General features: G+C 44.5%; 1 protein-coding gene across 1 annotated transcript in view; it reads left to right on the top strand.

The window, feature by feature from the left end:
* The window catches only part of BTAF1 (B-TFIID TATA-box binding protein associated factor 1), a 134831-nt gene that overhangs the window by 90232 nt on the left and 31690 nt on the right, over positions 1-12909 (top strand). Inside the window, exons 22-24 of the mRNA XM_068257993.1 lie at positions 3942-4095; positions 7539-7648; positions 10510-10711. Coding sequence (XP_068114094.1) covers positions 3942-4095; positions 7539-7648; positions 10510-10711 — 466 coding nt within the window. The remainder of the gene's footprint in view (positions 1-3941; positions 4096-7538; positions 7649-10509; positions 10712-12909) is intronic.

Genomic DNA, 12909 nt, shown 5'->3' with positions numbered 1-12909 from the left:
GCAGATTCGCGATAGTGGAAACGAGCCCTTAAGAACGAGCTATGCAAGTGACCGTTTTTGTCCAGGTCGGACTATAATGGCTGTAATTCCATATCAGCGATACTAAACACTTTCCTGGCAGAAAATGGCTTTAGAGAGTAGGAAAGGGCTATAAAGGTTAATAGATTTTAGCTGTGGCACACTTCAATGCATGTTTCATTGAGCAGAGACAATGCAATAGTAAACACTTAAAGTAGATTTTAAAAATACAACGGTGGGACATCTGAAGTCCTTTTTAAAAGGATACATTAAATTGTTTCTCAGTTTATTTTCGCCTTGCGTTTCCTTTAAAATCTGCTTTGAAACCAGCCAGTGCAAAGCAGTGTTACACGTTGCAATGTTTACATCTGAAATGAAATGTCCACATTTGTTCATAATACATACCTACAGTACCTGTAATCCCAGTTGTGCAGCACATGTGCAATGACCACATTTCTGTTGCATCACATTATCTCTGTTGTTGTGGTTCCTTTCCACAGCCCACCACTCCCAATTCCCTCACTGTGACGGATAATTATAGTGCTGTGTTTCCATTTTACCCATGACTTACCCATGGTAGGTGTGATGGAGAAGTGATGAGCAACTGTTTAAGGAAACATTATTAGTTGTATTTTCAGATCCTCATGAATTGAACCATAAGAATTTTGTTAAAGGACAACTGTAACCTCCTAAAACAGTGTTAGATGCTCGCCTAAGAGGGAAGGAAGGCCCTGGATCTCTTAGAGCAGTGATGGCTAACCTTCCACACCATTCCAGCCTCCAACTTTAGAGGTGCATCACTGCAAGGAAAATGGTGTTCCTTATGGCATATAAACCCTTTAGTAGTGATAGAATGCAAGATGGGCATTTTTTTTTTATTCTAATATTCATTACTGTTTTCCTTCACCTCATAGTATCCTTTTAGGGGCCAAAAATCATTGTAAAATCTTTGTCAAAGGCCTTTTTATTCTTTTATCATCACTGTTCAGCATGGTAGAAAAATGTAATAGTCTGCCAGCTGCAGTTTAGTATTCGGTGTGATATTGTAACAGTTTGTTCCTCAGTGATCAGAGGGGATGAATTGCTTCATCCCTACCGTGGCACAACATTTAAAATCTGTGGATAACACATGTGCGATTCAGCATAAGTAGTATATGCCCTCAGATGTCCTTGTGGGTTGCTATACATTGGACAAACTACACAAAAACGTAAAAAGCTTTATCAAAGAGAACGATTGGTTGACCAGGTGGTTGCTTATCACTGTACAGGCGAAACATAACGTGAGCCAGTTGAGATTTATGGTCATTGAACAGGTGGCCCCTTTAAAGTGAACCTCCGGACTAAAAATCTACTCAGCAGAACTAAAAAGGCTTGGTGTTTCACAGCATCAGAACTTTGTTTTTCTTACCTAAGCATCATTTTTAGCTGCATTTTTAACTAAGCTCCACCCATCAAAGAAAAAAGCCCAGAATTTTTTCCCCTGATGCTATGCAGAGCATGATGGGATTTCCTATGTTGTTGTTCACGTTGCCTAGCAACTGGGAGAGGTGCTCAGGACACAGGACAGTTGGAGCTGTGTCTCATGCTCCCTGTCACCTCCTTTCAACCAAAAAGATGGCTGCCATCATGAAATCAGAAACATTTGCTTGTTCTTTTAAAACAGGGTGGGTAAGAGATTATATTACCTATCTATTTTAATTAACATAACTAATGTAACTTAATGACCGTATGTTTGTTTAGGCTGGAGTTCCTCTTTAAAGGATACTGCAGCCGAAAGGCTGCAGAGAGATAAAACCTGCATTGTGTAGGTAAAGAAAAGTACATACTCACCGCTCCCCTCGCTCCCTGCCGTCGGGTCCCGCTCGTCAGCCACAGTTCCCGGTACTGGCCGACTCTCCTGACCCCTGACCCGGACATACTGCGCCGCACATGCGCGGTATGTCCTGTAATCGCTTCTGGCGTCGCATCATGACGCCAGAAGTACAGACACTCCCCCGCCTCCTGCGTGTGCGCTCCAGCGGCTCCACTATAAAGCTACATGCTAGCTTTATAGTGGAGCCGCTGGAGCGCACACGCAGGAGGCGGGGGAGTGTCTGTACTTCTGGGGAGCGGTGAGTATGTACTTTTCTTTACCTACACAATGCAGGTTTTATCTCTCTGCAGCCTTTCGGCTGCAGTATCCTTTAAGGAGAGGTGGAGATCATATTAAGAGGTTACTATGTAGAGGGGCCTTTTGGATTAAAAGACTGGATACAATGGAGCCCCGGGGACTTAATAGAGAACTTGATTTGATTCCTTTTATTTGATTTGTGCTCTATTTGGGGCTCCATTGTATCCAGTATAATGTATATTATATATGATTCTATACAGATATATGATTCTATACAGATATGTGATATAAGTGATTATATACATTATGGTGAGGGGTTATGTGTCCTAGAAGATGGTCAACTGCCCTTGTTATATCTGCTCTCTTAAATCCCATTTTACTAGTGACAACGCAATGTATGGATCAGCGTTTATACCAGCCATGTGGATCTGCTTTTATTTACATATGTTAATTAGCCAGCCTTTTCCTGAAGTTAAGATCTCATTGGTCGCCACCGAACGAGGGAGAGAGGACAAAGTTTCCCTATTGGCGGCTGCTGCTAACCGTAGTCAACATCTGATGACGATCTGCGGAGGGCTTGTCTTACCGCCAACGTCATCCTGCGTCACTGTAACGCGCGGAGGCAGCACATGCGCGCTGCCGTCCACACATCATCCGGCCAGTTCCCCACCAGGTCCACTCTGGGCGGCCTTTTTTGGGTGAACGGCGGACGCGAACAGCTGTGGCGGTGAGTCATTAGGGGTGTGTGGAGTTGGGAGGGACCCAGCAGAGACAGACCTATCAGCCACTAGCCTAGAAGTTCCCCCATCAGGTCCGTTGATTACAGGGACCATTATGATTGGATAGAAGGTTTAGGCTACTTACACACCAGGACGTTGCGTTTAGGGGACGTTATAGGGCAAATAACGTGCCCCTAACGCAACGCCTGGTGGTGTTGGAGCAGGACGCTACCAAGAGCTGTGTTACAAGCAGCTCTTGGTGCGCCTGCTCTATTGGAGGCGCTGCGGAGACCACGTGAGCGGAGCTCTCAGCATCACGTGGTCCCGCCAGCCAATCAGCGGCCGCTCCAAAGAGTAAACTGCAAGTGCAGTGAATGCCAAGTAGCCATGTACCTGGCTACGTAGCGGCCTCTCCCCGCCTCCTCTCCACCCCTAAAATAAAAAACACCCGTACTGAGCATGTGCAAACAGTCTAACGTGGCTTAGCTGTGTATAAAGTACTGCATGCAGTACGTTGTCTTGACGTGAAGCGTTACTGTGTAACGCAACGTGGGCACTGTGAACAGCCCATTGATTTTTTCCATTGCTGTGCGGTGGGGGTGCGTAACAGGCTGCTCTAACGTGCGCCTGTAACGTCCCACTGTGAAAGCAGCCTAAAAGTGATTGGCTACAGGCTGTCCATTTACACATATAAATGTGTGTGAAGGTGTTTTTTTTGTGTAGATGACATTCAGCAACTGCTTGATAAAGAGGCATAAGCCTTGAAATGTCACATCTCTGCTGCTATGTATGGCTAATAGCATTTTTGTGCTGTAGTGCATGGCTACAACAATAAAAGAGCATTAACTTGAACGCTGATGCTGCCGGCTAATTCTCTGCTATAATTAAGTATAGAATTTGCCGCGATCACTTCCTGTAAGAAGTTATTCAACGTCTTCTGGATTTACTCAACTGTGCTTAAACATACTTGCAGGTATTGTTGTACTGCTGAGCACGTTACTATCTTTATTCTTATAAGTGTGTCCAGTTTATTTGCATTTATTGCTCTGAAATAGTTTCCAGTTTAAATTTTTTTTTGTTTGATTTTGTTTTAGACTCAGAAGCTCCACTTGATTCAGAGAAGAGGTGCAGAGTACACTCTGGCGACCATTGCAAAGCACTTTGCCGGTGACTTGGCTACAGGATTGCCTAATCTTTGGGATGCCATGGTTGGGCCACTCAGGAATTACATTAACATAGACCGTTTTGGTAGGTCACAGTATGATAGATTCACCTTTCTTATAAGTAGTGTGCACAGCGCTCTCTGGATTCAAGCAAACAGTCTCCATCCTGGTCGTGTTCCTCCCTCCATAAATATTGTCCTTATCCAGCTCATATTTCTATGATGCCCCTGTCCCCCTTCTACACCATATACAGAGGCAGGACGGCATAGGGAAGCATTTGTGTGTTCTATGTAACAATCATGGGCTGGGTACCACTCCTCCTCCAGCACCCTTCTCTTTACCACCAGCTCCACACACTCCTGCATGTTCCTCCTGTTGGTGCCCTGTCATATCAACACCAGTGGTTAATAACCTGGATGCAACAAGGGGGGCTGGCTGGAAGGGTGGCTGCCTGTGTTCCTGGATCTGTAAATCTAATACGGATTTAAGTTAAAGTGGCATGAAACTCCGCATTACCGCTTTGCTCTAAAAAGATTTACAGCATAAAATCTACTGCCACTGAAAAATGTAGCAGAACAGCATTGAGCTACACAACACTTCTTCAGTGGATGGCTACTGGCTACATTTGGAGAGGTGATATTCTCTTTTATTTACATTCCTTTGCCAGATACATTTAGTAAACATTAGCAAACTGCCACAACTCAGCTGAGCAGAAGAAAGAGCTGAGAAGTGATCACTAGATATATTTTAATATATAAATACAGAAGCTATGCAATAAAATGCAATGGCATTTTTCAGATAAGCGGGTATTACTTGTGCACAAAAGCAAAGTACAGTTTGTCTGTTTACAAATTCCCATATATGGTATGTGTATGGGTAATGAGTAGGAAAACACATTTTCATTGAATGCTATGTCAATTTAAGGAAATGAAAGCTGCAATGAATGCCACCTCCTCCAGTCTTACATTGGGTAGTAATTGCTGGACTTTACAAAATCACTACTGTAACCCTAGTAGGTGATCTGCCATGTATACTTAGAGAACCCGAGCAGGTTTGTCAAATCATACAGGCATGTTTTGTATAGTGACAAGCCTCTGTATCCTATTGTGCCCCGCCCCCCGGCTCTGCTGTCCCCCCCCCCCCCTCCCCCTTAAAAAAGTGCCAGGCTAGTGACAAGCAGATTGTCGCTAGCCTGCTAATTACCTCTGCCTATCATTCATCGCCGCTCCCTGACTCCTAAATACAGCTGCTCCCTAATCTGTGTCCCTTCCCTACACGCCTCCGCTTCTGATTGGAGGAAGCTTTCAGAGGCGGGGAGGGAAAGGACACAGGCAGGGAGCCGCGCTATAGAAGATGCGGGGGAGCGGCAGTGAATGACAGGCAGAGGTAAATAGCAGGCTAGCGACAATCTGCTTGTCGCTAGCTTGGCACTTTAAAGAGAACCCGCTGTAGGTTTGTCAAACACCTGACCTGGTTAGGTGGTGTGGGAGTAGAATGTTGGGTCTTCCTCTACACTGAGAAGCAGTACTGTGCTCAATGCCATCCTCCACAACTGCACGGTTTGGAGGAGAAGGTGTGACTCCTGAGTTTAAAAGGGGAGGGTTGCATGGGTCAATCACAAGGTCACATGAGGAGTTTCAATATTTTCCTTAGAACAGTCTCTAATTGTTAGTCTTGAACATTTGGGTCAACATGGCACACGTGTCGGGATTACCAAACCACATTTGTTTGCTTTAAATATAGAACATTGTTGGCATTTTCCTATTTCCTTCAACGTTGCCATTGAAGAGGAAATGGGAACTAAGGAGTGGATGGAGGGTAGCGTGCATGTTTGGTATTGGACACACCTGCCATGTGGTGTTTAGCTGGATAAACTGCAGTGCTAGGCTAAAAGGTTTAAAAAAAATAAAACTGAGTACTAAAACGTAATGAAGAACCTTTCCCAGCATGACCAAATATGGCTTCTCTTACACTGACCGTTCTTTTAGTAAATCTAGTGTATAATGACTTTATACAAAATTTTTCATTGATTAGACTTTAGTCTGTGCTTAGTGTAGACTTAAAAAGAACCTAAAGATGCCTTTAAAAAGGGAAAAAAAATTTTCACTTACCTGGGGCTTCTTCCAGCCCCCTGCAGCCGACCTGTGCCTGCACCATCTTTGAACGATCCTCTGGCCTCCCACCGTGGCCCTATTTCTCTTTCGCCGGTCACTGTCCATTGCGCCTTCACAGCCCTGGCCATGCGCGTCCTTGTTCGCACTCCTGTCAGGCGCAGTAGAGAATTTCTTGTACTGCGTCTGCGCAGGACGCTCCCAACAAAGACTCACGCGGCCAGGCGCAGTGGACGTTTACTTGTAAGTTGTCAAAAGAGAAAGTGAGCTGCGATGGGGGACCAAAGGATCGTTCAAGGATCGTTCAAGGATGGCGCAGGCACATGACTGCTGCAGGGGGCTGACGGAAGCCGCAGGTAAATGAAACTTAGGTTCCCTTTAGCCGTAGGATTAAACTCTGACATATCAATGAAAAACGGTTTCCTACTTTTTATCACCAATAGTCTTGTTTTTGCAAGGAGTATTGTCTGTTTACAAATTAAGGTTCTCCATTGCATCAAGTAGTTTCTCAGCTGAACTTCTATTCTGCGAAGATAAGTGTAGGGGGAGGCTAGTTCTGTGTGTGGAGAGTAGGGATGATCGAAAAATTTCCGTTAGAAAATCTGATTTCCAATTGGAAATTGTGCATTCTAATTAAGTTTTTTCCTATTGGAAAGCCAATTTCTGCAGAAATCTGATTTAACGCAACGTAGTAATTTTAGCCACAGCCCTCGGAAGCATTTAAAGAGAACCAGAGAAGACATGAAGGAAAGGTTTTATACATACCTGGGGCTTCCTCCAGCCCCATGCGCACGGATCCTTCCCACGCCGCCGTCCTCAGCTGCCTGTAAGGGTCCCGTAGTTTCGGCCAGTCGGCGTCATCACGCGGCCAATTGTCCGCATCACAGGGGCTCCCTCCATACCCTTACGCGTGCGGCTCCATACTGCGCAGCCGCATGCGTAAGGGTATGCCGGGAACCCCCGTGCATGCGGACAATTGGCCGCGTCCGCCGGAAGTGACGGGACCCGGTACCGCCGATACTGGAAGCGGAGGATGGCGGCGTGGGAGCGATCCAGGCTTCTGGGGCTGGAAGAAGCCCCAGGTATATATGAAACCTTTTCCTATTATAGGTTTTGATTCCTCTCTGGTTCCCTTTAAGCAATCAATGAAGATTTTTTTTCAACTAAAATCTGATTGCTGTGGTAATTTATAGGCCAATCAAAGGACTTTGATGCGACTATTTTTGATTCTTCTGCTTGGCCTAACATTTTTGTGGTTTTTCTGATTTTCAAGGTAAACCACTGTTGCTTCAAACCAGTATTTTTTTTTCACCAAATTGAGCAGACCAAGTTACGTTGATCTATCCTAGTGATCTGTGTGTTCTCATTTATTGTGGTGTAAGAGCACTAGCGCTGTAACGTTTACTTTTCATTTCAGATGGAAAACTCCTTTTAGAGAAGGGAGATGATCCTGCTCAAGAACTGGTCAGCAGTCTCCAAGTGTTTGAAATCACTGCTGCCTCCATGGATTCTTCGCTTCATCCTCTAGTAAGTCATGCAGGGCAAGCCTTACAGATCTCCAGTGTCTGTATGTTGAGGAATAAAGCAAATTGCCGGTATCTGGGGAGGGGAGTTGCATGGTTACCTCAGTTGTGGGAAGCCTCAGGTGGTCCAGAAGCTTCCTGGGTTCTCTTACAGGCCACTGTGCCATTGCCTGGTACCTCCTATACTTGTTTGACTCACCGCCATCAAAAGTGTCTTCCAACTGTGGACGAGTGCTTCCGGACTGGGCATGTTCAAGTAATGTGCACATGCCCAGTAGGCAGTCGCCCATGCACAGCTTTGTTTCCTCCATGCACAATTTCTTTGTTCTACTGGGCATGCTCAAACCTTACCCGCTCATCCAATGTGTTTTTACTTGATGAAACACAACTTTTCTGATTTACTCATCAATTTGAGCTGTGCCAAAAATGTATGAGAACGTCGGCCCTTGAGAATCGGTGTTCAACATTCCTGGTATTGAGGGACCCTGAGCTATAACAAGAAGCTGTAAAAGTATCTTATGTGGACTATCCACTACCCCCAATTCAGAGGTACTTCAAGTGTACCAGAGCTGACAAAAGGAAAAATGTAAACATACCTGGGGCTTCCTTCAGCCCCATCCGCTCAGATCGCTCCCACGTTGCAGACATCCGCTGTCTGCAGCTCCGGTACCTGGTCCCGTCATGTCAGTCTATGCAGCAGAAGTGCGCCCTCTACGTATCTCGCCAGTGGCTGCTCGAGAGGTACGCAAACAGCGCACAGGACCCGGTACCGAAGCTGTGGGTAGCGGAGGACGGTGGCTTGGGAGCGATCCAAGCGGATGCGGCTGGAGGAAGCCCCCCCCAAGTATGTATAAATCTTTTTTACTTTTGTCCGCTTTGAGCCCCTTGTGCGTAGATGCCACAGGCTTGCACTGAAATTACTTTTACCCCGTCTTCAGTGGCGTAAACATTCAATACATTCAGGTTCTTCAGTGCCAGATGTGAGGCCATCCTCCACAGTTAGAGGAACTAACCAAGGATCGAACTTTATCCTCAGCAGGGCTGTGGAGTCGGAGTCGTGGAGTCGGGCAATTTTGGCGGCCTGGAGTCGGAGTCGGGAAAAAATGCACAGACTCCGACTCCTAATGAATTTGTAACTGTAATTAAAATAGAAAATATGATAAAATGTTCTCTTTCTCAGATAATAGTCATTAAAAATAATGTATATATACAGTAATAGCTGTGCTTAGTCTACAAAAATGAAATAAACCAATCAAAATTAGTTACTTGTGCTGCTTCAATAAAGCAGTCCCCGTATTTTTAAAGTCAGATATACAGATCTGATTGTAACTGTATATATGATGTGTACACAGGAATCTCTTATATACACTAAATAACATCTATACTGTAAGTATAGAGCCTGATGTGTAGCTGTGTCACTAATAGAGATGGTCAACGAGATGGAAATAATTCTGCATTGATGCTGATTTATGCAAATGTATGCACTCCCTTTGCTGATGAAATCAAATAATTTGATATGTTGTTAAAATTTGGTTTGGTGACTACAAATTAAAGGGAAACTGAGACGGATGAAAAGTAAAGTTTTATACATACCTGGGGCTTCCTCCAGCCCCCTTCAGGCTAATCAGTCCCTCACTGTTTTCCACCACCCGGATCTTCTGCTATGAGTCCTGGTAATTCAGCCAGTCAGCGCTGTCCGGCCGCATGCCGCTCCCACAGCCAGGAACATTCTACACCTGCGCAATAGTGCTGCACAGGTGTAGTATGCTCCTGGCGGCGGAGTGTGTGCATGCGCAATACGCCCGACTGGCTCAAGTACCTGGACTCATAGCAGAAGATCCAGGTGGTGGAGGAGGACAACGAGGGACTGATTATCCTGAAGGCGGCTGGAGGAAGCCCCAGGTATGTATAAAACTTAAATTTCATCTGTCTCAGGTTTACTTTGTTACACAGTAGTACTATACTCTACATATGCACTCCCCACAGAGCTGCAGGGAATCCACTGAGAATGCTGTGCACATTGAACACAGAGGTGTTGTCTGTTTACAATCTCCTCATTCCCCTGCAGAGTACCTGCACATCACTCTTACATGTACCCACAGTTACATTGCCTAGGGCCTGATAGATGTTCTTTGTTCCGGTTTGTACCTTTTACAAGTACTCTTACCTAGGACTAGTTTTAGTCTAAAAAGGGAATAAATATAGTAGTCTACATATCCTTCTCACTTCAGTTGTCTTGTAAAATTCCTAAGCGTTGGCAGTTAAGAGACGAATTTCACGTTACATACTTTTAATCAACAAAATTGTAATATGCAAATTAGGAGTCGGAGTCGTGGAGTCGGAGTCGGTTGAATCCTAAACTGAGGAGTCGGAGTCGGTGGATTTTTGGACCGACTCCACAGCCCTGATCCTCAGTAGCGGATACCCCCTTCATGAGAAATCTTTACCTTTTCTTGAATAGATACTCAGGGGGATCTGTGGGGGCTAATATTGTGGTGGAACACCTCCCACAGTGTGATGTCATGACCATGGTTCTGACAGGTTTTTGTTTTTCTGAGCCTTGTTGCATTGTGGGAAAAAAACAGCTGTTTCCAACTGCCAAGCAAGCAGTATCTGCCTCTACCATAGGCTAATTTTTTTTTAATAGATATGCACATTGTAAGGGGGCGTGGTTATAGATAACGAAACTTTATTGCTGTCCGACATGAAAATAGACAGCACCAAGATGATTTGCAGGTTGATTGTGAATCAAAAAATAGGAACAAATTGCATGGCGAATGTCAATCATTTCTTGAGCTCTCGTCTATTCTTTAACTTCAAGCCTTTAAGGTTCTGCAGATAGTGAATGTGTGTTCTTGTTTCCAGCTGCTGCAGCACCTTCCTCACCTGTTCATGTGCTTACAACACCCGTACACTGCAGTGCGGCACATGGCATCGCGGTGTGTGGGGGTGATGAGCCGGATCACTACCATGGAAAGCATGAATGTCTTCTTGGAGAAGGTTTTGCCTTGGCTTGGTGCTATTGATGACAACACGAAGCAGGAGGGCGCCATTGAAGCTCTGGCTTGTATCCTTTGTTGATGATCTTGTCAAGTATTCTGCACCTCTATCTTGCCCCTTTAGTCTTGGATAGCTTTACGTTATCTTCCTGTGTTTTTCATTACAGAATGGCATTGTGGCTGCTGTCGGGGAGCCTTCACCCGATACGTCTCTAATCACAAACTCTGTGCAGGTGGGGCTATGGCTGTGACTCCAACCAGGGATCCAGCACTGCAAGGCGAGAGTGCTATCCACTGGGGCAACACTGCGTAGTGGCTAGCACTCTCGCCACTCTGGTTCGAATCCCAGCCAAGGCTCTATCTGTACGGAGTTTGTATGTTCTCCCCGTGTCTGCCTGGGTTTCCTCCAGGCATACCAGTTTCCTCCCACATCCCAAAAACACACAGATAAGTTAATTACAAAAAGAGAACACAGAGAGTGTAATATAGTGTAGTAGGTATTGGAAATAGGGTAAGTAAACAATACTCACAAACCAGGGTTACCGATTAGACAACCACTGTAACTGCAGGTGGGGAGATTAAGACCTGTCCCACTCAGGATTAAAGGGAACCTAAACTGAGAAGGATATGGATTTTTCCTTTTAAAATATTACCAGTTGCCTGACTCTCTCCTGCTCATCCTCTACCTCTAACAATGGGATAATGTACTACAAGGGGAGGACACTATAGGGAAATGGCAAGCTTTTAAGCTTATTCTCAATAAATATTGTAGTATGTATATCCCATATGGAAACAAAATGTCTAAGAATAAAAAAAGGCCTCTATGGATGAATAGAAAGGTTAGGGATAAAATGAAGGGGAAAATAATGCCTATAGGATCCTAAAACAGGAGGCGATCGAGGCTGCACTAAGCAATTATACGGAGTGCAAAGAAAGTTGTAAAAAGAAATTAGGCAGGCAAAGATTGAAGCTGAAAATCAAATCGCTAAGGATATTAAATCTAACCCAAAAAAGTTTTACAAGTACATCAACTCTAAAAAAAAAAAAAAAAAAAAAGTTGACTGTATAGGACTCCTAAAGGATGAGGGTGGGAACTCAATGGTGGATGACCAAGGTAAGGCAGAGTTATTAAATGCTTTCTTTGCTTCTGTCTTCACAAAAGAAACAGCACTGTTGCAAATTACAGAGGCAGAAGATTCTCAATCTTCTAACTGTAATATTAAATAACACAGGAAGAAGTGAAGGCAAGACTAAATTAAAAAGACAAGGCACCTGGCCCGGATGGCATGCATCCTCGGGTCCTGAGGGAATTAAGTTCAGTTATAGATAAACCCCTTTATCTTACCTTTTGTGACTCTTTCAACTGGCAGAGTCCCAGTGGATTGGCGTACAGCCCACGTTTTCCCATTATTTAAGAAGGGCAAAAAAATCTGATCCAGGAAATTATAGACCTGTAAGCTTAACATCAGTTGTATGCAAACTATTTGAGGGGTTACTAAGAGATACTATACATGACTTCATAGTAGAAAAAAATCTTCTTTCTCAGCATCAACATGGGTTTACTAAAGACAGGTCCTCTTTGACTAACATGCTCAGCTTTTATGCGTTAGTGAACGCTAATGTGGATATTGGGAATGCTGTAGATGTGTGGAACAGTGTCAAAGGCCTTTGCAAAGTCATTTCACAAGTCTGGTGCAAAAGTTGAGGATGCAAGGACTGGGTAAGAGTCTGTGTGCATGGATAGGGAACTGGCTAAGGGACAGAAAACAGAGTTGTAGTCAATGGCTTATACTCAAAATGGGAGACTGTTAGCAGTGGGGTCCCACAGGGGTCTGTACTGAGTCCAGTGCTCTTCAATGTATTTATTAATGACCTAGTAGATGCAGTAGTGAGCAATGTTGCTATTTTTGCAGATGACACAAAATTGTGCAGAATCATCAACTCTCAGGAAGATAGTGTCATATTGCAACAGGATCTGGATAGGATGGCTATATGGGCACATACATGGCAGATTAAATTGAATGTTGACAAATGTAAAGTCATGCATTTTGGATGTACCAATGGTCTAGCACCATACAAAATAAATGGAATAAATGGGATTCGTTGCCCCTTGCACGGAAAAATGCTGCAATGTCGTCCTATGGCAAGCGATTTGGAGAGCTGCTGCATTATCCCCTACGGCAGTTTCTCCGCACGATTTGCCTGTGGGGAAACTCTGGGTTCAGCCCGATTTTCAGTACTAGTTGAAATGGGCCCTAATACATTT

This window comes from Hyperolius riggenbachi, chromosome 10 (genome assembly GCF_040937935.1).
Source record: "Hyperolius riggenbachi isolate aHypRig1 chromosome 10, aHypRig1.pri, whole genome shotgun sequence".
In the NCBI taxonomy this organism is placed as follows: domain Eukaryota; kingdom Metazoa; phylum Chordata; class Amphibia; order Anura; family Hyperoliidae; genus Hyperolius; species Hyperolius riggenbachi.
Note: the sequence above shows the minus strand (reverse complement) of the source record. Positions and strands in the feature narration are given on the sequence as shown.